General features: G+C 41.4%; 1 protein-coding gene across 2 annotated transcripts in view; it reads right to left on the reverse strand.

Annotated features, from left to right (window-relative positions):
• Nucleotides 1-518: 518 nt before the first annotated feature.
• Nucleotides 519-25061, reverse strand: part of GALNT9 (polypeptide N-acetylgalactosaminyltransferase 9) — a 213507-nt gene continuing 188964 nt past the window's right edge. For both annotated transcript variants that reach the window (XM_054219677.1, XM_054219675.1), the window contains 5 exons: nucleotides 15943-16128; nucleotides 12364-12501; nucleotides 9626-9721; nucleotides 1409-1576; nucleotides 519-665 (listed from right to left, as the gene is read on the reverse strand). In XM_054219677.1, coding sequence (XP_054075652.1) covers nucleotides 519-665; nucleotides 1409-1576; nucleotides 9626-9721; nucleotides 12364-12501; nucleotides 15943-16128 — 735 coding nt within the window. The remainder of the gene's footprint in view (nucleotides 666-1408; nucleotides 1577-9625; nucleotides 9722-12363; nucleotides 12502-15942; nucleotides 16129-25061) is intronic.

The raw sequence follows: 25061 nt of genomic DNA on the forward strand, positions 1-25061 counted from the left end.
ATCTTGTTTAGTACAATGAACCAGACATGCTGAAAAGGTAGGATTTTTCCAGTCCCCTTTTATATGAAGTACAATAAAAAAGGCACATGATTATTCACCATAGGAGTTGTGCACCAGTCAATAACTTAAAGCTAAAAAGCTACCCATCAGAGAACTCTCTTTATGAGGCAGTACTGAGATCTCCCCTTTCAACCATAGAAACATCCGTCTATTAATTCCTCTAGGAGAGCTTAAGGAACCCACTTCTTTGTCACGTTCTGATCTTCGCAAGATTTCCAAATCAACAGAAAACTCTTGTTAAGCTTCCCAGGTCGTCTGCTGGAGCAAGGAAGAGTCAAATAGGGCGTGTATGCGTCTGCTTTCCTTTTTCTTCTTTTTTCCTTTGAATGCCCAACTGTGGAGGACTCCTGAGAGCCAGGTCCTGTTCAAACTAATTTGCTTTAAGACAAATGCCTTGCAAGATATGGCACACTGAGCAATGGACAACGGCAGGGGAGGCAGCTTCCCAGCCCCAGCAGTCAGTGTCGGCCATGTTTTATCCAGTTTCTAATCATCCATTTTTGCCCCGAGCACCTTTGTACGACTAATCTGAGCCCAAAATTTGCATCCTTTGACATTTCCACTTCTAGACAGCGGCCAGTGTCTCTGCTGATGATTGGACCATTCTGAGAACAAAACAAAACAAAAAAAGAAAAGAAGGATTAGGAGAAAGAACAGAAAAGGTGAAAAGACTAGAAGAAAAACAGCGCTAGATCTCTAAATCCTTAGAAAGCACTATAAAATGTCTGGAAAGTTCTGTATATATCAAGTGATAAAAGTCCCTAGAAAGTGCTAGAAATTTCAAGGAGAAGCTAGATAATCCATACAAAGTGCCCAAACAATTCTGTGATAATTCTACATTTAGGAATTGCTAGAAAATTCCCTAGAAATCACTTGACAATCTCTAAAAAGCACTAGAGAATCCCTACAGACCCCAAGATAGAGGAAATCCCAGAAACCTGTAAGAAAGCTTTGGAAATCGTAAAAACTATTTTAAAGCTCTACATCTCAAAATTCCTAGAAAGAGGCTAGAACAATCCTAGAAGTTCTAGAAACAAAAATTCCTAGACACTCAAAAAAAAAAAAAAAAGACAAGCATGTTCTTGACAATCACTACAGAAAATGAGAATACTCCAAGAAAGGATAATTAAAAATTCCTAGAAAGCACACCCCAAAATTCTTAGTAATAATAGAAGAAGATTCCTGGATAGCACATGACCTATGGAAAACATATCTGACTATTTCTATAAGGCATAGGGGGGATTCCTAGAATAGTCCTGTAAAGACCTCCTTGTCTTTCATCGAATTTCCTCTAGAGCAGCATTCCTCTTTGATTTATCTCCGCAACGCCCCCTGAGCTCTTCCATACCTGTGTGAAATCCCAGAACCTCTGTGCTGGCCTCAGGACATCCTCACACTTCTTCAGAGTCGGTGTCCTGCCCTTCCCGTCATCAACGAGGCATTTGGAGTCGGGCAGAAAGGCCGTGGAGCCCAGCGGCCCCAGCTGCAGGACGCCTTCCGAGCTGTAGCGGACAAGCTGGGGAAGAAAGGAAAGGGAAATCTTTAACCGCAGCCCCAGGGACTCCAGCGGTGGGACACGAAGCCGACCTGCAGCTGCCTTCCCTGCCGGCTTCTGCCCCAAGTCCTTGGGAGGTCCTGCTGCGCGTTGGGACCTTCGCGGTCCAGCACACGCTGCTCAAGGGCAAAGCCTAGGAAACTTGTTTTACCAACACGGGATCTCTCATAGGACACAATATTCCCTTCTTTCACCTCTGCTCCCCACCATTCCCTACCCGCTCTTTCACTGCAAAAGGGCAATCAAGAAAGTGAAGGAATCAATATGTAAATCATACGCACTCAGCAGGAATTGATTTAACAAGGACACGATGTCAATTTGCCATGCAGTTTGTTCTTAAGAGCTCTGTTAGAGGCTATTGATAGCAACAAGTCTAATTAGTTTTTGTAAATAAGTGTTACTGAAAAAATCCAACCGTGCAACCAGTATCCAAAAATATTAAAAAAACCCCCCATGAAATCACGAGGGTAATAACAGCAAATTTGCTAACATATGCTTCAGGCCTACATAATAAAGAATCACAGTCTGATATTTCAGTTTTGTGTAAGGCTTAACCGTTCTGCAGTTTAGCCATGTGGTAAATGCTACTGGCTGTAATTAGAGGCTTCACGTGAGGGCCATTTATTATTTTAGAGGTAGGGTTGGTTTTTTTTTTAATAAAAAAACTTAAGCAGGCACAATCATTCAAGCTAAGTTTTACAGGAGTGTAATATTTTTCTTTAACCTTTCTTCTATTTTAAGTGATGATTTCGCTTGCCTCAAGTGATTCGAAGTAAAATGGCCCTCAAGAAAAAAAAATCCCTACGTAGAAGGTGAGGTAAAAAACGTGGTCTCTTATAATCTCAGCATGCCAGAATATATTTTATTACATTAATATTGGACCAAGGGAAAATATTTAAGGACATAGAGAATATCTGTTGATGGCTCTTGTCGATCGGGACGAATTGTCGCAAGATGGAAGAGAACTGTTTTGCTGTCTTCACAGCAGTATTTTTCTGTAAGCAGAGGGTGGCTGCCCCTTTGCCTTTGGGCAAGAGGGGAAGGTGACACTGCTCCTTCTCCGAGCGCCCGTGGGAGGGGACACAGGCAGCGCAGAGCCTGCAGACCCCGCGAGAGGAGTCCCCACATCTCAGAGGCACTGGAGGAAAAAACTCTCTTCCACTGGGAACCTTGAAAAGTTTCTTGCAACCCAAGAAGCCACTAAAGAACGGCTGGATGACAGTGGCCCTTCATCCCGCAGTCTCTGAAGGAAGGTTGATTTCAAACCCTTTATTCTGCCTCTTCCAGATCTGATTGTTCTCTACCACAATTTGTTTCACTCTGTATTCTAATAAAGCCTCAAAGCCTTAAGGGTGGTTTTAGGATGCTCATTTAGAGGGAAAAGGCGCTCCGTCTGCTCACTCTATCATGTTGCACCAAGATAACTATGATAGCGATGGAGTCCTCATTTATAAGTTGCCAGAATTAATAAGTAATCCCCTTAATTACTGCTACTTTCTAGACAGTTGAGGGGGAGCCCGTTGAGGGAGATTTCAAAGCACATTAAAGCAAAAATGCACAATGATAATTTGGCAACAGGCCAATACATCAAATCAGACGTGTCTACCTCTCACTTCTTCTGTATTTAAATCCAGAGTCATTACACCAGCAAAATATTTTGCCTTTCTTCCCCCAGAAGTAAAGTGAGGCACCCAGGCACCAAAAGACTGCAAAATGGAGTCGGCTACATGGCTTGTACGCTGTGAGGCAGGATGCTGCAGGGTGAAGATCTGAGCCACCAAAGAAATGCAATTATCACCCAGGAAATTCACTGCCTGTCTGGCCTTATTGCTGTTATATGGCTGAAATGACTTAACAAGAAAGGGAAGGAAGGTCAGAAGTGCCTGCCTTTTATTGGATGCTACTGACCAGCGCATGAGATATCATTAAGAGTCAATCAAAACCCCTCGCGTTAGAGTCTAGCTTTCTACAGCCATCCTTATTAACCTCAGAAGAATCGTGCTGTGAATAATCATATCTTGCTGGTGGCAAAAAGACCATGGTCTGCTCGCTCCCAGACCAGATGCCCTTTGACAAACGACGTGTTCCATTTCCCCACCTGCCACTTCTGTTCAGAGCAACCATGTGAAGCGCAGAGTTAGAACAGAGTCTCCATCAGAGAAAACAGAGGGATAACCACAGGAAGATGCTCCTTGGGATGAACAATGTCATTATCGAGGTGCTGTCTATACACACTAAATCAGTACCCTTTTTTTTTTTTTTTTTCCCCTTTAACTAGAACGATACAGGGGACCTATGTAAAAGAAGCTCAAGCAAAGTGATTCAAAATATGAATATACTGCCAGCTCGGACAAATTAACTTCCTTTTTTCCCATATAGAGGATGGGGGGAAAAAGAAACCCACAACCCTTTTTTTTAGAAAAAGTAAAACCTGTCTGTGTATTTCACACTTCTCATATCTAATGGGTACCCAGCAGAGTTCAGATGAACTGCAGGCATGGCTGAAACTTACACTGACTGGGAAATGCGTGCATCGTGCAGTCTTTATTATTCCTCTGCAGGTCCCAAAATACCATCTAGGAACCTGTTTGGCTTTGCCTTATTTAGATAATCAGAACCACTGTTTATAATGGGCTACCTGCTCTATAGTCCAGGAACAATTTTCCCTGTGGTTTAAGATGAGCAGCATTTTCTGTACCGATATTAAAAAGGTCTAAACCATTCTTTGTCTTTAGAATCTCAATAGCCAGAATTGCATGTGCTCTGCATCGCACTAGCCATGTGTTTGGGAAAGACATTGTTATGCAGAAGCCTGTCAAAGCACAAAGTACCATTTCTACTGAGGCCTTAGAAGTGGAAGATACACTAACTCTATTATAAACTGTCTCCACTATTGAAAGTGGCAGTTGTGTGACAGCTCAAGAGAGTCAGAGATGGCTCCGTGCAGGAAACTGCTATCTGTACAGTGACGAGACAAATGGAACATCATGGGCTTAATTTTCCTCAATCTGTACTTTCCACCAAGAGTTCCCACAGTCATAAAAACGTTAGCCTAAAATAAAAAAAAAATTCTAAAAAAAATCCACAAACAATTATCTCAGTTCAGACCACATTACACAGTAAAGCTTTAGCGCCTGCTTCTGCAAAATCACACCAGAAATTAAGGTTCAAGAAACTACTACGCAATTAATAACATCTGCCTCCAAAGACTTCACATCGTAACTTCCTAGAGACAACATAAACTGTGAAAATAAAATAAGCATTAAAATAAGTTGCTTATTACTGTAGGCTAGAAAGCAGGAACTGGGATACAGAGCCAATGAAATAGTGAAAATTACACCTGCTGTGTGAAAATTACACCCGAGCGCCACTACCATTCCAAACAAGGAATAACCTCTGAATTTGCATTAGAACTGTGGGCATGATACATCACACCAAATCCATTCCCAGTGCCAGCCAGCCAAAATCAAATGACAAGTCCCCTTTATTAAGGAATATTCAATCCCAGTCGTTAAAAAAAATGTCTGTGCAAGTCTCGCTGGGCTGAGAGCCTTCTGTATCCACAACTCCCATGCAAGCTGCAGAACAGAAACACGGTTTTATACATCGCATGAGGATGGGCCTTCACTCAGTTTTTCTCTTTTATCTGAGAAAAGCTGAAGGATCCACATAAACGACACTGAAGCCAAGTGCTCTATTAAGTTCTCCAAGATCTAATCCTGATACTATCTGCTGTACCTATGATAACGTAGGATAGTTGTCCCTTCAACATTCAGAAATCTGAGCAGAATGGAAAAGATGTCAAAGGTTGTTTATCAAAGCCACTGTATCTGGTTCAAAAATAGCGAGCGGTGCTGCCTGATCCTCCAGGAGCATCAATGTCATAAGTAAATGCCAGCTTTTAACTGAAGGATCGGACTTCTGCAAATCCATTCCTGCTAATTTCCAGCCAAGTGAAAAAAAGCACAAAATAACAGCAGGTAATGGTTTGTAGGAAACAGTTGCACGGGCGGGTCTGGTAGCTTTCCACACTACACTTAAGCCCTCTCTCTCGTTCTTGTTCTCTAAGCAAAAAGAAATCTTTAATGATCCCTCAGCCCTGCAGGTTGAGGTAAGCTGTAAGCTGACACAGAAACTGAAATGGCGAGCTATACCCGCATCCGAATACCTTAAATCTCTAGAATACTTGTCACCACAAGACAAACAGATCACAAGTTACCAAACTCCCAGGTTTGTTACGGCTTCCTACAAGTTAAGAAACTACCTTTTCATCCACCCTGCTCTACGCAGTCAGCGTGCAACTCTGAAAAGCCATAGTTCTACCAGGCAAAACGTTAAATATATGCCCTCAGGCAACAGTTTAAGTAAAGCCTTTCATCTCCTCTTATTCCATCTGTTTGCGTAGCTGCGAGCTCCAGGAATCTGAACATGGAGATCTCCCTTCTTTCTGCTTGATCTCAGTGCCGAGGGAGTTCTCGCTCTCAGCCTGCAGTGCCTCCTCTTTCTCTTGCTGAGAAAAGGGAGGAGAGGAGGGCGGAGGAGGAGGCTGTTCACGGGGCCCTTCTATCCCAGGATGCCATTTTATTAACTTCTCCTCTTCTTTCACATGCCGTATAATCAGCTCCACATCACAGCATTCGAGACAGACTCTGAGACTGTGAATATTTCCACTGAGGCTGTAAAAGTGCTCTCAGATGGTTCAAAGCCTGTGTGTCCTATAGTGATTCTAAGGAGCTTCCAGAACAACATATTCAACTCTTGGGGGGTTGTGTCATCCGTGTTGTCCCTCTATCATGTCCCCCCTGCCCCTCCTTTTTTTAAAAAACCCCTTGTTTTACAACGAAAGGGTGTTATGCAGTGCTGTAGAACCAATGGGCTTTACAGGCGATTGTACAAGCCACGCGGCATGCAGGGGCCAGGCAGTTCAAGACCCCAGTATATCGCTTTGTTTCTGAATTCTCTCTAGCCCTGGACTGTTTCCTATTGCTCTCCCAGAAGTATTTTGCAAACGTTTTTTCTGAAAGGGGTTAGATTCAAACTGCTGATCTAATGAACACATATAAAAATGACACTACTTTTCTGTAAAGTGAGTTTTGGAATCAGCTTAGACCTGTTAGCTTACACTGACTGAGCCTGAGTCAAATTCATTATGCTAAATTGATGTAAACTCAGGCTAAATGCATTCCCGATCATCCATAAAAGATCTTGCCTCTGTTTGAATAGAAAAATTTAAAAGCTGATGTCATTGAAAAGATGTGATTTATCATGGTAAAAACTGGTCTTGAGAATACACATAGGGAAAGGTATTTTGTTCATGGAGCCTGGTAACGGTGGAGTGATTTTATTTTTCACTGGTAACGCAGGACGCCACCATTCAGAGGTGTGCAATATGCAAGGGAAACAGAAGGGTAAGAATTAGAAGAGAACAGCATTTCATCACAGATCAGTGAACAGTAATCTTATTCCTACCTCAGCTTTCTTTGAACACTTGACTGACTTCTGTTGGTTTCAGTGGAACCGGGTGTATACTAAAATCACCGGTATTTTGCTTGTCAGAATTGAAGAGTATGAAAACCAGACAAGACCGTAGCTGAATAGCGAGACGCTTTCACACCAGTAGGACACACTAAGCACCAGTGATAACCTAACTGGTGAAAATGAGTTTCATGTTTATATTCATTTATATTCAGCAGGCATGTACAACTAACCCAAATCTCAACTCGATAGGGGCATGTTATGCCCTATGCTTGAGATGAAAAATGCCAGAAACTGAAAGCTAAACATAGCAGACAACTGTGCTCACCCAGGCTGATTAGAAAAGGGGCTTTAAAAATGTTTATTTAATATATTAAAACGCTCACTGTCAACACCTTTCATGCTATGTGCTTAAATATCCTTGATTGGGGTTTGTGCAGCTGTGGTTCTCATACTGAATTAATTTTGTAAATTGTGGAGAGATGATAGAAGTTTTCCAGCTGTGTAATCATTAATTAACTTGGCTGCATTTGAGTGGCTCCAACCCATGCTTGTCTGTGAAACACTCAACTTAGATAAAACATCACCTCTGCCTTCTGCTTGGTGTTTCTTACAGAATGAAAACTTTTTTCCTTTTTTTTTTTTTTAAAAAGAAAAAAAAAAAAGAAATGGAAAGTTCTGCAGGATGATTTGGTAGATTAACTGTTTGCTGTTCCCGTACTTAAACAATTCTCACACACGGGAGATGCTTTGGATTTCAGGGGTTTTAGAAGTGACTTTCTCTTTCTATGTGTTTATACAATGCTAGTAACAAAAGGGCTCTAGCTTGTGGCTGTAACGTAAAGACTACAAACAGCTTTTCAGGCTTTTCCAGAAAATTCGTGTAGACAGGATGCCAAGACCTGTAGCAGAAGCAAGCCAGAGGAGATTTAACTGGTCGCTACCCAGCTTCGACTTCTTGGGCAGTGCCTGCTTTGCGTATTGTTGTTTGCACCGGAGAAGAGCTGCCCAGTGTCTAGTCTATGGCCCACAATTCAAAAGGCATCATCTACCCTGCAACGTATTTACATCTTACTAAAAGGAAAATGACCTGTTCCTTAATGGAAAAAATTAGTCAAAGCTGGATGCTGGGAGGTGAGCTACTTTATGCCCCGAGGTTTACAAGAGTCAGTCAGGAGAAGCTGGTCACATCACGCTTCCTTTCAAATAAATTCACAGTAACTTAAGCCCTCATCCATTTTCTTTTTCTGGAAGTCAAACATGTTCTATGAACCAGGAGCCATGGAGGCAAACAAGTAGGTTAAGGGCTTAAATTGCAAAATAAATTGCAGTCAGAACCATTTATTTCATTACTCTTCTCAATGCTGGCACGATGATAGGAGATTAGATGTTGCAAAGGGACTTTCTGGAAGTACTTCAATTTGCACATTTCTGGTCAGAATCAGAATGGAGCAAGAGACTGAGCTCTCTCTGAGTGTCGTGGCATCTCTAACTAGAGTCTTCTTGAAAAGCTCATTTACATCTAATTAAGCAACACTATTTTGTTACCTTACTCAAAGGCTGCTCCTTCTGCCTCTACTTGGAAAGTGTCAGTCAAATGTTCCATAATGATCCTGCCAAAGGTGGACATTTTGTCAGCAGCAATTACTGTCTATCTCACTTTCCTCTAACAAGGTACGACTCTTCACGCGCTTGCAATTAAGCACAATAGGCAATATTTATATTTTGCGACTCATGTTACGCCACGGTGCTGTACGAGCCAGGACTCCAAATCAATATATGTATTACCGAACTTCAGACAATTGTGAAGTCCATGATAAGGTCAGGGTTTATTTACGCATGAGAACGTTCATTAACATAGTTTTGATTCTGATAGTACTTACAAAGAAACTAGAATTACGTTTCAGAGAAGCTTAAGTCCTGGATTTAAATAGTCTCCAACTTGTATTTAAAAAACAAATAATATCACTATGACCATGGAAAGAAGAAATGTATTTTTAAAATCTTCAGATATCTCTAAGAAAATAATAATACGCACAGGGACTGACAAAAAAGAAATCTTCTATCTTAGAAAAGTATTAACTTAAAAGAGATTCTTAATTCCCTTTGAAGTTGACGTGCTTAACTTTTTGCCTACTTGGGGAATCACATCAGCAGCTCGCTAATTCATTTCCGCACAGGAGCCTGTTGGAGCAATGAACAGGTGATTTAAAGAGATACTATTCCTAGAACAAGTCAAGCCATAACGAGAAGAGCTGCTCACTCGCACACACTGTCTAAATTCATTAATCTTTGGTGGGTCTCTCTGTTATTAAATTATCATGATTCTTCTGTTTTCCTTACTGGCATCTTCAATGTATAGATTCATATGCTGAACGACCTCGGAAAGGACACCCAAAACGACTGGAGATATTTTCCAGATATTTTCCTTTGCAACTGCCAAACTCAACTCCAATGCACCAAATTACTTCTTGTTTGTTCTGAAAATTCTTTAAGCTAAAAGTTTCTCATTAGTAGGGGAGTTTAACCCTTTACCTGAGAGGACATTCCATGGCAGGGATAAAGGATTGCTTTGTCATCCTCTTCGGCTCCCTGATCTAAGCAGTAGCCACTAGCTTTGCTGTTACGCACCTGTAAGCGGATCAGAAAGGAAACAGTCGTATTAGAAATTAACCTGTACGATGCAAGTCCACGCCAGCCAAGTCTTGGCTGCACTACAGCTATTGAAACAACTGGTATGTAAAACCGTCCTCTGAGAAACACATGCTTATTCTCCAGATACGGCAGGATGCGAATAGTGAATTAGCTCCAGGAAAAGATATTACTTGGACAACCTGCTGTCTTTCCAGACCTTAGGTCAGAGTTATATTTTCAGCAATTACTCAAGGATCAAAACCCCATAAAATTCACTCTAAGAAACCAGGCCAAATTTTGCTCCAAGTTACCCTTATGTAAATATAAATTTTGACCCTATATGTTGAGAACGTGACTTCACCAAGTGGCACAGGAACTACCCAGGGCTGGCGTTGGATGTGGCACCCCTTTGTTTGCTCCTATTGCTTATATAAAAACAAAAAAAGCATGTGAAAAAAAAAATTGAATTGAGAATATGGTATATGGGTACGTACAGAAGTGACACAAGGCACATCGCTGTAAAAGGATGCAGCAATGATGAGCAATGCTGGAAGGCTTTTAATAGATTTAAAGTGTGGGTTCAGGGATCCAAATTCATGTGCCTCCCCCGATAAGATGAATTTACAAGTCTATAAAACTGGGCTGGAGCCCTTGTGAATTTTCAGGCCTTTCTTTCTCTTTAGACTAGAAGTATTATGCACATATTTTGGACGTGGAAAAATTTTACAGGTGTCTTAAACGAGAAGTTATTTAGATGGACATTTTGAAACAGTCAACGGGTCAGTTTTGGTTCAGATGTGAAGTAGTTGTCTATAATATGGAAGTAGCCCCTGCATGCAATCTTGGAAAAATCAGTAAATAATCTTTCATATCATAGTGTACGGGCATAACAGGGAATCTGATGGGATAAGGGGGCTCAGCAACAGTTAAATTTCAGGTGGTTTATTTTATGACTCAGGTACTATAAAGGCTAAAGAAGATGAAGACAGTTTTATGACACGGCTTTAAAAAATGCGAATTGAGTCACTAGGAAATATATTTTTACTACTGTTTCAATCTGTTTCACATCTACTCAATACATTTATTTTCCTTTAAACTCACTAAAATCCAGACACCTTTTCCTCCAGGAAAATAACCAGAAGAGAAAGTATTTAATAACAAGCTTGACGGCATTTATGATGAAGCCTCTAGTTTTTTCATTATAGGCATGTAAGACTGAAAGGGAACGATGCCAGTTTATCCTTGCTAAATAGCTTGTGTGGCTCCATTTTATTATACATGTTAATGAATTAGACGCTTGCATCACTAAACTTCCTGTTTGACTCAAGAACCCTCTATGCGACCACTCAACAGAAACAAACTTCTTTTTCGAGCCCAGCTTGCTAACCGTCTGGTATAATTGACACAACATTGGCAGTACTGCCAACGTTCTTCGCAGTTAACAGCCTTCTCGGAGCTGACAGTTACTAATAGCTCCTGTTGAATTTACTAAATGTCTTTCCTCAGCTACTGCCAGGGATAGTTATATTAGGATGCAAAGTGGTATTATGCAATAAAACTTGCACTTTGTATCAATATCTGAAGCGCCTGACTTATTTTTATACGAAACCAATCAAATGGAACAGAAAGGAAGAACGCCCATTTAGAGATCTCCTGTGATAATATATTGCCTTTGGATTTAATTGTAGTTCAGGCAGACAATTAAAACAGAATCTTAAAAACATTATGCAGCAGGAAGAGCTCCTAGAACTTCGCCCCAGTTCACAGTCCTTGTATTATAGGCACGTGATATAGATTTGAAGAGTTACAGAAGGCATGTCTGACTTTAAAGGTCAGGGTTAAGCGTATGTGGGAGTTTTGATTGTTCACAGAAGAGAAGGAAATGATCCAGACAACTGAGGTGAACCAGAATGTCTATACGTTCTAACGCGTTTGAATCCAGCATTTTATTGGGTTAAGTAACCTATCCACTCAGCTACCTCCAAGTAGGTGTTCCAAGGTCTTACTCAATACTGGTACATAAGTGTAAATGAAAATACAGAATCTGAGCACAAAGCAGCAAAATTGTTTTTCCTCTAATGGCTTTTTCATGATGAGATAAAAGACCTGCCAAATGGTAGCCTCACCTCATAATCTGAACAGGGCTATGTTGCTTTTTATCCTGAACAAGGAGGATTGCAAAAATTAATTAATAAAGTGAACATAATCCTTCAAACAGTTTGACAAAACCCAAAAAAGAGGTGGTTCTTTACCTAAAAATGATTTGGCAAACTCAACTGTTCTCATTAACTGTAATTATTTTAGCTCTCTTGACTGCTGATGTTTTCTTGATGATGTCCGTGGCATCCTATTTGGGAAAACAATTACCTCAAATTTCTGTTCTCTGAGATGCTCTATTTTAAAATGAAAGCCACGGAGGTTGCATATCATCGTGAGAATGATTTCATCTGATGTACTCCAATGAGAGGGACAGTGCTTCTCAAAGCTACGCTTCTTAGTGTTGATTAAAAGCAGGCGAGGGCGTTTCTGTTGCTTCTGCTGTGTGGACTTGAAATCGCTCTGTACATCCTGATACCCGCCACTAAGATGAAAGGACTGCTCTAATGCAGCCATGATATATTTTCAAAGCCATACAGTACCTCTCCGTAAGTGACTGTATTATTATAAACCCTCATTTCAGGATAGACATTCTCCAAGTACCACTTAAAACTCCGGCACTGCAGTCGCTGTCGTAGAGCTATTCTTTCAGAAACATCTCCAAAGTCAACTCCAGGGTTCTACAAAGCAGAAAAATAAAGAAATCTCACTGCATTGACTTTACGGTTGTTTTCTTTACTGAAACCAAACTGGAGTTCATTTTGTACACCAAGCTGTGTTTCCCCTCTCTTCTGTTTTGTAAGTAGCAGCTCATCAGACAGCTGTTGTTGAGAGCAGACAATAAATATTAATGGAAGTCAGTGGAAAAAGAAGGATAACGAACAAGCAAAAACCAAACATAAATCAAAATAAGAAGAATACAATAAGAATGTTGTTACTTACAGCAATTCTAAATGTTTGCAATCAAACCTGAACTCCTTTGCTTTCAGATTTGTTAGGAATTTAGGCGGTAATTCTGATCTAAGATATGGCAGCTTGATCATGGTTTACTCTAGGAACAGCCTTGGGTGTTCACTAATGTAAATGAGATCAGAACGGAGTTGTTAAAACTTCAAAGCAGAGCTGCTCAAAAAGTCATTAAGCTCCATTAAACATTTGCATAGACCAGCATTCAGTTTTTACTGGAACTAGAGCTCATTTGCAGACTTGAGCCATAAAATGCAGTTAAACTCAAAACCTTCTTTATAATTCTACTTCAGAATTTAAGTCGTGTTTGAATGCAAATCACATGAAAAACACAGGCTGGAAGAGTCAAATCAATATGACCAAACCCAGCCATTTAAAAAATGCCAGGTCCCGCGTTAGTGTCTGTTGATTTAAACCACTGTAAATCATCACAGTTCAGCATTAAGACAGTAAGAGTTACCTCATCTAAAAATCTTTTCTGACATTGTATGAATCAAACGGACTGAAACTGGGGAGTTTTGCATGGATCTGTCTTAAGTGCCTTGTACACTTCCTCCAGAAAGATTTCTGTACGTTTTACAAATTATGTCTAATGCAGGGTTACAAGACAGCAGCAAATCTTAGCTCAGGGTTTATTAGAATACCCAGCAGATGCCTAGTTTTCAGGAGAGAATACAAGTGTAATACTGAACAGGTTTTTCTATTTGCCACATAAAGAGTTTGCTGTGCTCACTGCTGCTTGCTGATGCACACTTTGTCATGAACTCTCTATGCAACATCCATTCAAATGAGTGTTAATTTACGTACTACTTCAGGCTGCATGGAAGGAGAGCAATTCTCGGAGGCACTCAGTACAATAAATCATTCGATATAAGATTCCTTTGTCCCTAAGATTGTCGAGGAATAGATCATAGCAGGGGCATACCAAATAGTTGGTTAACTAAAATAAAGCTATGCTGGTGACCTGCTGTTGAAGGTGGTAGGAATATGATCTTGCAGGTGTGTCCAAAGATCATCTGCTAATCAAGATACACAGTATGCACAGATCCTCAGTGACTCGGAAGGGAGCGAGTTGTGAAAGAGATGGTGCGAGTCAAGAAAGGGTTAATTTGGACGGCTCGGCTTTTGGTATGGGAGAAAACACGGATTGTACTTTCCTCCTTTTTGCCCTCTTCTGAAATGAGGCGATACAGAGCCCTGTTTGCAGTGCCGTTTCTAGAGAACCCAAGAGCAGCAAATTGAGCTGCTACGAAAATGCTGGGCTGAACTCTGCATTAGCTGCAGTCATCACGTACGGGTTACACGGTGATGGTACAAGAATAAGATGTCCACAGAATTTAGTACGTGGACATACTCTTTTTAATCAGGCGGTAAGGCTTCTAGTTCTCCTGCAGGTTTTTCTTACGGCTTATAACAGTACAGCACTTCTTAGTCATCCAGATTGAATACTACAGCGGAAAAACTCTGTGAACACTAACACTAGCTTCCTTTTCCTGAGAGCTAATGGGGTTACTTTTATGATGCACATTTTATCAATCAATTTATTTTATAGAAAGAAAACTTTACTGTTCAGTACTTCTGCTGATTTTATGTCTCTCAATGTAGACGTGCCTGTGTTTTTTTTAAAGCACTGCTGTGTAGCTCAGTGCAGAAAACTGCATCAATAAGTAATCTCAGAGAGATTAAAGGAAATTATGTTTTGGTGTAAATGCTTATTTAAATATCTTGTCTTTTCTCAGAATTCATTTGCAGTTGGCATCAAGCAAACAAATTTACCAAGGTTACTTTTTCATCTCCTATTTGAAACTGTCTGCATGAAATGGATGCAGACAGGGCCACAATACCCCTAAAAACTTAGATGGACACTGCTTTGTCTTCCTCCTACTGTCACAGAGATCTTGTGTGGGAAAAAAGTTATGCAGTATTGCCTTTTGTTAAGGCAAAATAATTCTCTGCAATTACCTCTCATGCCAAAAGAAGGAACCAAAACACATCTTCATAGAGACCTTGCTCAGTGTCCAATATTGAACAGCAGTAAGTGAAATTCGGGCAGGTGTGAACATCTGACATACTCAGAGATCACACAGAGAAGAATGAAACATTGCTCCTTTCGGTATTTGTATTTTCAAAACTACGACAGGAATGAACAAAAATGGGGTTTGAGATATTACCTAGGTACTAAAGTACAAGTAGGTATTTAGGACACAGACTAAATCTGATGAAATCTTTGACAAGACTCCCGTGACTTCGATGGACTTTAGGTCATAACTGAATATTCACGAATATACTGCTGGGTTGGCATATTTTCCTGTTCACATAGGAACATCCCTGTTTCCATTTACTTCAATCAGGTTTGAACAAGCCCCTCCTCTAAGGGTTAACTAACCCATCATTACCCACAGAACAAAGGACACTTGCCCTCAGCTGCTCTCTTTGCACCTCTTCACATGAATAATTTGGATGCAAATACACTAAAGGATACAGCAGCAGCCAGCTTCCACCCAACTGGGATATAACATATATCTCTTCTCTCCAAGAATTATGCTCAGGAGATGTAGCATGTGATATAATTACAGAATAAAGTGATAAATTGAACGTACAGTTTATCTAATATTTATATTACATGGATTCCTAGAGGCCCTACATGCCATCTACAATTCGTATGCACAGTAAGGTACAGAATGTGTCCACATCGCAACTCTCAGCCTGTAGACAAAGCTAGTTAATGTGCAATTCTTTTATTGCATACTTCGTTTTTTATGCTGGTGAGGTCTGCTGAGTCTCAGGATGAATGATGATATTTATGGACATTTCTGTAGTCCTCACCACTGTAGCGTATGAACACCTCAAAGTTTAATGGCATCCCAAATTAACGACAACTTCTGAGGAAGCGCATAAACCTGCAAAAATTGTGCTCTAGGTAAATTATAAATCTGTGTCACCGCTCCTGGGCACACAACAAAACTGACACCGAGGAAACAAGTTTATATGGCAGGACTCTCCGTATTAACCACGCAGCGGCATGAAAGCACGCTTCCCCCCAAGCTTAGCCCACTTCATATGACTGTAGCAATATCCTTCACCTCAAAGAGCAAACCAGGAACAGCCATCCACGTTTCTGCCGCTGTTCAGGAGGGAGCGTGACCCGTACTTACTGCCATGGGGATGTTCCACGCCATGTAAACATGGGACTTGAAGTCATCCATCCAGACCTCAGCGGCCCGCAGGGCGTTGCGCTTTGCATAGTAATCAATGTCGTTGTTGTAGGGCTTCTTTGTGCGTTCAATATGCGCCACGCGAGAACAGGGTAACACCTCCATGCTTCCTCCGCACTGCCAGACCTGGGAGAGTTAGAGGAAAAACAATTATATGAATTTTAGTTCTTTTTTTTTTTTTTTTCTCTTTTAAAGGTGCTTTTCAGATGCTGTATGTACAGCATTTCCTAAGTGGAGATGGGTACTATCGAACGATTCAGAAAAATCACCTGATTTACCTGCTCCGGGGGTGAAACCCCTCACTCTCCACATTGACTACAGATGAGTCCAAGGTGAGCGCAGCTGACTGTGTTAGGTACATAACCTTAGGTACCAGAAATATCCAAGCCCATCCCCATAATGTCCCTCTTCTTGGAACCATCAGGCAGAAGAGAAATTATAAGGTGGTAACCTCTATCACAGGGACTAATTTAACCTAGTGCTCATTATTGAAACTTCAACAAAATTCAGTTGTATCACCTGGCTGCGTTTGGCACTGTATACGTGGGGTTAGAGGCGTTTGGCACTGTATACCAGCTCTCCAGATCAACTAACAAACTTTTAATAGTTTAAATGTGACCGCCAGAACAATCTGATAGACGTTTAGCGCGCATAAGCACCTCAAATGACCTATTCCACACCAGAGCCTTTTATGTGGGGATTTGAACATTACTTTTGGGAATCAGTAGGAAACCAATTACCCACATGCACAATACCAACAGGAAAAAAAACCACACACGGAAACACACTTATTTTCTCATTATGGAAACTTGCACTTTGATTGTGTCAATTATTCCTTTCTTTTTCTAATCTAGCCCCTGCAGGCTTCAGTGATTTTCAGCGCAGCAATTCTCCCGTCACAAACACGCTCTGCCCCACCTTCAGTAAGAAACAAGCACCGACTTACCTGGGGCAGGACATCCCATGGAAATCCTAGCCAAGAATAAGACACAAGCCTTGGCACAGAATGCCTTGGTAAATCTAGCCATTAACCAAAATGTGCATTTGTTTAGCAAGAGAGGTTACTACCGCACTCAGTAGCGGGTATGAGCCAGCAAACGCATTTCTCACCCAGTGCTTCTACGACCTCTCAACCGCTTACCTGCCAGGCGGCGAGGAAAGGAGAAACCTCTGGTACAACTATTCTCTATACCTTTACCTGCAGCCTGCTCACATAAGAAGCGGTAAATGACCACTTATCTCTCTGCCCCTGAGGTAGAATCATAGAATCGTTTTGGTTGAAAGAGACCTTTAAGATCATCGAGTGCAACCATTAACCCAGCACTGCCAAGTTACCACTAAACCATGTCCCTCAGCACCACGTCTACCCATCTTTTCAATACCTCCAGGGATGGCAACTCCACCGCTTCCCTGGGCAGCCTGTTCCACTGCTTGATAGTTGATGAAGATGGATAAAAGGGGTTGAGTGAGAGACTGTATCACGCAGCCTTCCCAGACACCACCCATTCCGTGCAATTTTTTCCTGTTATTTACTGTCTGAACTCCATGGTGGGAAACAAAGAGGACTTGCCTCTCTGGATCACTGAGATTAGGAATGATGCAGATTGAGCAAAGCTTATGCGTTTCAGTTCCCTCGGGTCTGCACCCAGCACTATAGTCTAGCCAAAATAAATAAAAGGTATTAAAATATAAGCAATAATCCATTGCTTTCCAAGGCTGCCTTTTACTGAGCACAAAGAGCTCATTTCCAGACAAGACGCACTCCAGAAAAATACTGGGGCAGTTCTCCACCTAACCTGCCTTCTCAGGGACAAAGATAAATTGCTTGGGAAGTAGCAGATAAAGTCTCCTCCAGCTGAGTTATTTATTTATTTATTTATTTAAAATACTTTGTTAGGTAATATTTATTTGCTGCTTTCCAAACCGTTCTGTAGTAAATCACTGGCCACTGGAATTTGCATTTGATAAATAAAATACACTGAAAAACACACTGCTTATAAATTTGGACTGACATATGCTGAAGGTTTCCAGTGCAAAGGGGAAGTGCTACAAAAAGGAAAGGAATTAATTGATTTTCATGATCAGAAGGGGAAATGAGCGGTACAATTTATTATACTGCTATTTGCCCAACCCATCCTGGAAGTCAGCTATTTAATGCACAGCACATATTTCTTTCTATTGATATGGCTAATGACCTTGTAATTTTTATTTATGTATTTCGGTACCAAGGGCAAATACATTATCTGAGCGACAGATTTATTTCCTTCAAATGCCAGTGCTCATGCAAACCTGAAAAGAAAAAGGTACTAAACTGCAACATTAAAGGAAACAGTTCAGCTCATCTGTAAATTCAACACAAACAGTAATTTATCAGTGATAAATTCTCCCCAGATGAAATCCACAGGGAACTCAGACACCTGGCTTTGAAGAAAACACAACAAAAAAAGGCAGTAGCAGCCTCGGGCCAGATAACGCTCACCCTGGCAGCCGGGATCTCGGTGCTCAGCACTCAGCGTGAATTTGCACTGTGCTGTGACCGCCCCATCTGCAGCCCTCTGGATTGCTTTACACTGACATTCGGTGCCCCCTTTCCCCCAACCTGCAGCCCCATTTTGCTCTTTCAAGAGACAAAATCTGCTGAAGAGTAGGAAGGAAGGAAACAAGCAGGAAATAAAGGAAATTTTGCTTCCTATAAAGATGCTAATTTACTCCAGTGACTTGTTTTTTCTGGGAATACATAGCTTCTGACACCAGTGGGGATGTTTCCCAGGGTGAGGATGGGATTTCCAGTCCCAGAGAAAGAGACCTGGATGTAGAGCGTGTGGGGTGAGGAGATGGTTAGGCGTTGCATATCACCAGATGTCCATCATTGTGCTGCTATTTCTCCACATCCCAGATAAATGCCATGGCTGCTCAACTATGGGTCATTTCTTTTCAGGGCAGACAAGTCTCCTGTTTCACTTCATAGGATTAGTTACTGTTCGATGGAGCATGGACATGACTCTGCATCCCCAGCCCCTCTCAGTGCACTGCTAAGTGCAGAGCGAAGCTCTTGTCCTCTCCCTTTCCAGCCCAATGATCACTTGACCTTACACAAAATGAAACCATTTCAGTGGAACAATGAGGCACGTGCACCCAAAACCAGCCAAGACCCCGGCAGGTAAGAGCAGTCATGTGACGTTTAGATGAAGACTCAAGACTCGTGTCTTCATCAAGAAGATGGGGAGGTTTAGTAGCACCTTCTCCCTGCTGGACACAGAATTGAAAGACATGCGGGATTCAGAAAGCCATTGCCTGTCTGCCTTTAACTGCAAGAAGTCTGCGAAATACAATGAAGGATGAAAGAATGAGGAAAGTTTTACTGCATGAAACAGATAAGAGAGGTGAGTCAGTGGCTGCCCCCGAAACTGGTTGAGTCTTCTCCTCCTTTAATCCTCAAAGGGGTATTTAATGATCCATTTTAACAGTAGTAAACAACTCCTTCCTTTCCACATCTAAGTATGAAATTATGCCAGAAAAATAAATATATGCATCTATATGGCATTTTTCAAGCAGAGTTCTTAAAGCGCCTTACTACAGGAAGCAAACTATTTCTACCTGAGCATTAAATGATGCCCAAGTCCCTCCAAACTGACATGTTTCAGGCAATCAGAGGAAACCATCTTCCATATCTATGGCTCATCTGCTGGGATAACAAAACATTTCCAACCCAAGTAATTCCTCTCACACTGAGATGCCAACATTAACTGTGTGTTTCAAGGTTCATTTACTGAGAACGTGGAAGTTGAAGGGTCTCTCTGAGCTGCTCCCTACAAGGGTAGACATCACTGAAAAGCACGCTCAGCCTTCTGCTCCCCCCATGGAGAGGAGAACCCCCAATAGTAAAATCTTTCTGGCATCACAGCACCAAACGTGTATCATGGGGCAACAGCCCAGGCTCCATGGAAGGTGAGGGAGACAGAGGCTCAAAAGATGCCCTGGGCAGGGCACAGACGTGGCTCCAGCTGACCCACAGCAACGGCAGGGAAGCAAAGGGGCTCCTGCTTTGCGTGCTCCTCGCGCAGCGCAGCTGCTGCAGCCCAGGGACCCGGCTTTGCCTCCGCCAGCGTCACACTGTGCAACGTTTTAAGACATGATCAAGTAATTCCAAGAGACACTCAATTTATTTGCTAATTGTAGTTAATTTCTAATTTCAGTATCGCTCTTTAGGCTGCCATAAACAAAATTGGTAGCAATATAAATGTTACCATAGCTGTGTTACCTTAGCATTTTTACTGCTAATTATCTCAATCAAATTTTCTATAAACAGACATATTAAGTATTAAGAAGAACAAGTACCCACATCAGGGGTAAATTACAAACGGAATGATAATGTTCGTGGTTTGCTCTAAATGATTTACTGGCACTAATTATTAGCTATTCCTGAACACCTGAGATGTGGTTGTCCTACAGAAAAGCGTTTACCGTTTATTTTACAGTTGTCAATTGAACATCATATTCTACGCATCAAAGAAATACTGAGATGAGGGAGTGTTTTGTCCACCATGACCTAGACTGTGCGTCACCAAAGTTCTCTGAATGAAGGCTGGGTACATGACTTAATAAGGCTAATAAATTGCTATGCTTTAACTCTTGCCAAACAAGAAGAAATTTTATGAGGAAATATATTTTCCCACAAGTACTTATTGCTGAAGGTCCAAACTATCATTTTTAATAGGATTTTTAAAAAAAAATGGTTTTCCCCCCAAAAAAAATTTAGAAATCCAGAAAATATCTTAAAACAACTGTAGTCTTTTTTTTTTTTTGGATGAAATTATTAGCATCCTAAAAAGGGAGTAGTTACAAACAGCAGCAACAAAAAGATCAACAACAACAAGGGAACAAAAAAAGAAACATAAAAGAAAACCAACACTTTTGACCAAAATCCAGGTATGCTGGGAATGAGGAAAGGAGGTGAGGCAAAGGAAAATGTAAAATTCCATCAATCAAAAGGGTCAAACAAGAAGCCTGGTCCCCGTTGAAGCAGGATGTAGAGCTGTCTGGGCTAACCAATGCCGAAGTTATGGCAACATATACACAGAACCTTGCTGACACGGCCTCCAGCTCTGCAGGCGGGACCCATTTCCAATAGCATCCTGCCCTGCTGGGTGAATGTCAGAGCTCAAAAACCACACGGGATTCGAAACTCGGGCGGGTGTTTGCACCAGGGCAGGTGCAGCCCCCGCGCTCGCCCCGCTTACAGGGAGGGCTCCTCGCTCCCCATGGACCGACTGAGTGCTCTCTAAATCGAAAGGCACCCCACGTTACCTTCAGCTGTTCTGGTTTTTGAAAATGTATGTTTACTGACTAATGAGTGAAATGATTCACGCCAAAAATGGCAATGAAATTCCAATATTTTGTAGCCATTCTTACGCATGCTTCTGGGAGTGTCAGGAGAAGAGGGTGCCTGCAGTCTACAAGTAACTAATACTAGGGATTATTCATACTTTCAGTCAAAAACCACAAACATATAGCTCACAAGTTTATGCATGGCCTTATTTTGTACACTAAGCTGACTGTACGTGGTTATTTGATTTGGTACAAATTATCTCAGTAACAGCAAAATCAGTAGGTAAAAATGAAAATGGCATTTTATGAAGGCACAGCTGAGGAGACAGTTAACTCTCCTGACTCATAAAACTTAGACTGGAAAGAAAGATCATGATCCTTAAGAACTTTGTATCCTGCTGTGAATTTTGCAGTTTAAACACCTCGATGCTCAGTGAGAGAGAAAAATAAAAGCTTCAGACTCTCTGTTGCAACTATTTTTCCCATCAAATACACCTTTGATTCAAGCAGCTGGAGGGATGAGGGATCCAAGAACCTGTAATAGTGGAAAGAGGACTTCAGGGTGGGGAGGATTTGCTTCCAAGCAATTACCCTCTGCTAACAATTTCACAGCCTCTTTGAACGGACACCCGGTCGTGTCCCTTGGTGTGACACTGCAAGTTTACAGATGCCACGGCAACTCCAACACCGAGTGAAGCAGGCACATGCAACACACTGCTCTCCACCTCCTTTAAAACTACCTGAGGAAACATTGTCTCACTTTTCCGAGGGGGCTGGGATTAGTTCTTCTCTTTAATAATACAGAAAATCAAGCAATTAATGAAATTTGCAATAATCTGTGACTTGGAGCCCATTTTTCCACAGTTAGCAAGCTCTCTGGGGGTGGTGCCAGAAGAGACTATTACTGTACAGCTTGCATTTGTGTTGTAGCAGCTCGGTGTCTTCAAGAGCTTCCAGTGGTCCTTTGCTGAAAGAAATAATCACTGCCTACATCTTCCAGCAGTAAGAAGATGGGAAGAATCAGCTTTAAAACATGCACGTGGCAGCAGGGTCCCCTCATTTCTAATGTGCCCAGCGGGGCACGTTACCTGGCGTCTCTGCAGCGGCTCCCGCCAGAGGCAGCACTGCAGAGCTGGGTGTTCAGCACACCCCGAAACAGAAGCCTTATGCTAGCGTTGGACTCTGGAGTTTTATCAAAACAGTTCTGAACTCCATCTGAGCGGCACTTCATAGAAGTAGCCTTTCAGATTTCAGACTTTCTTTCCTGTGTGAAGGCAACAGAAGAGACGGAGGAGTTTTTAAAGCAGCTCAGATCTCCCTGTTTTATGATATCCCAGCGTGGGAATTCTTAAAAGTCAGGGATCTCAGGTTTTCTTCAATTTTCAATGCAAAGCCTACCAAAGACGGATGTCTTCTAGACTACCCACACACACCTACAACAGGACTGGAAAAGATTTTCCTATCATGAAAGAACTTCCACACGTTTCAGAAATTTTGCTGACCTAAATTGTCAAGAATAACGGCAATATTAAATGTTTTCACTAGTTGAAACACAAGCTCTTTGTCATCTCCATCTTCCTTCTCCCTAAAAACTACCCTCAAAATGTTTTTCTTAACCTGAATACTACCGATTTTCAGGTCTGGTGTTAGAAGCCTTTCCAACACCACAAGCGTATTTCAAACTGAAAGGTCAGTTTAAATGGGAAACCCAAAACTTTGTTGCAAAAATAGCAAACCACAATCTTTGGATAACATTTAAAAGAGGTATTTGTTCTCATTTAGAAATTTTGTTTAGGCACAACCTTTTCCACAGAAGTATTTTTGTTTTAATTTCTCATCTGGAAAAGCCTCAAAAATGTGCCCATCAAACTTGAAGGAGGCCAGTGGGCTCACAGCCCTTCTCAGAGAGCACGTGGCCTGGAGATAACGATCCTTAAATCACTGTGACAGACCATCCAAATGAGGGGATCTGACAGAGTGATTAAATTGTGGTTCCCGAAGGTGAAAAAAGTCTAAGTACTTTCTCTGGCAAAAGTTGCAAGACCTGAAGGGCAGACCTGAAGCGCAACCCAGGTAGTAAATTCACAAGAGCAGGTACCACTGGGCCCATCTCAGCTCCTTGAACACCGCTGCGTCGAATAAAACCCATGCACACAGCGAAGTTACAGGGAAATTCCCACTCTGATGAAGTCAAACAGAAAACTCTTAACATTAAAAGCATGCATAGGAAGAGGGTAGTGTAGTTTTGGCCCTTCTTTCCAGTCAGCCACGGACCAACAAGGTCTAAACCAGAAGAGATTCCGCAAAGGAAATTTGAACCGTGCAAATAAGATCTTTTTCTATCCGAAACACGGTAGCTCTCTAGTTATCCTCCAGTCCTCAATGGAAGGGGCAACTCTTCTAGTGCCCTCTCTAGAAACAAAAACTTAGCATGAACACAACATGCTTACGGTTCTTGCCACTCTAGTATTGACAATTTACATAGTTCACTGGAAACTGATTTTTCAAAGTAATTTATAGCTGACTAGAGAGTCATATTTAATCAGATGGGCTAGATAAAGTGCTCTCTGTTTTTCACTTCACATAGGAAGCTGTTAGGAACTAGGGAGCTGTCATAATCAAACATGTCAAATGGAAAAATTAATCATGTGCTCTCGTGTTGTTCGTCAGCTACATTTTTATCATCATCTTTAAAGACAGCCATAATTATGGTTTAAAAAAGTCCCAACTCTCATTTCTCAAAATAGCCTGCGCTATTTAATGGTGCAGTTATAGAGAGAAAAAAAAAAAAAAAAAATCTTTTCACACTGGGACAAAACAGCTTACATCAGAGAGACTTCTAGCTGCCAAAAAAAGAATTGAAAAAAGGAGGAAATCACATCTCAAGATCCACAGATCATATGTTTTCTCAAAGATTTCAGGATAAACTTCTGACCAATGCTTGCAAATTACAGGACCCAAAAGGGTCCTTGCTTGACTGATGATGACATTGTCTCTACTGTAATCCCTGCCTTGTTGGTTTCAACTCCTGCTTACAGCAGTTTATAGATAATCTGCTAACAGCAGATATATAGGGAGTGTGGCAAAATTTCACATATAAAAGTAATTCTGTCACTGGGGTAGTCCTATTAACACGTGTAAATACCTATCCCCCCAGTGCTCTTGCTGTCCTGCAAGGCTGCGAATGCACAGAAGCATTTGTGGACTATTGATTTTGAAAGGTTGAATTTCACTTGGGGCTCTTCTCGTGTTTTGTTTTCCTGGCTCATGCAGCATGAACTTCATTTCAAGACAGAAGCACAGATACAGAGGACAGAGCAGACACCGTCATAAGAGTCTTTAGTGTATCTTTGGAACTAGTATTACCTCTTTATGTTTATTATTAATATTTCAGTTGCCCCACTGATGAATACTTGGAAGCTAGCTGCTTTCCCCAAAACCATTACTACAGAGTTCAGAGGTGTGTTGTTAGATCCTCTTGCAGAGTCATCTAATGTGAGGTTTCATGGCAGATTCAAAAGGGCACCTTTTCTTTGTAGGAAGGTTAAAAAATTATTTCATAGATATTTGATTAGCCTTTAAAATTTATTAGAATTGATCGGAGTTTGGCCTCTTAGTTTCGTTCCCTTGGGATTTTCTAATATTTACAGATTAATTGCTTTCAGAGAAAAAAGGCAGTGGGACCATAATGTTATTGTAATGAGACACTCAACTGATGCACGTTTTCGGAA

This window comes from Rissa tridactyla, chromosome 13 (assembly GCF_028500815.1).
Source record: "Rissa tridactyla isolate bRisTri1 chromosome 13, bRisTri1.patW.cur.20221130, whole genome shotgun sequence".
Taxonomy (NCBI): Eukaryota; Metazoa; Chordata; class Aves; order Charadriiformes; family Laridae; genus Rissa; species Rissa tridactyla.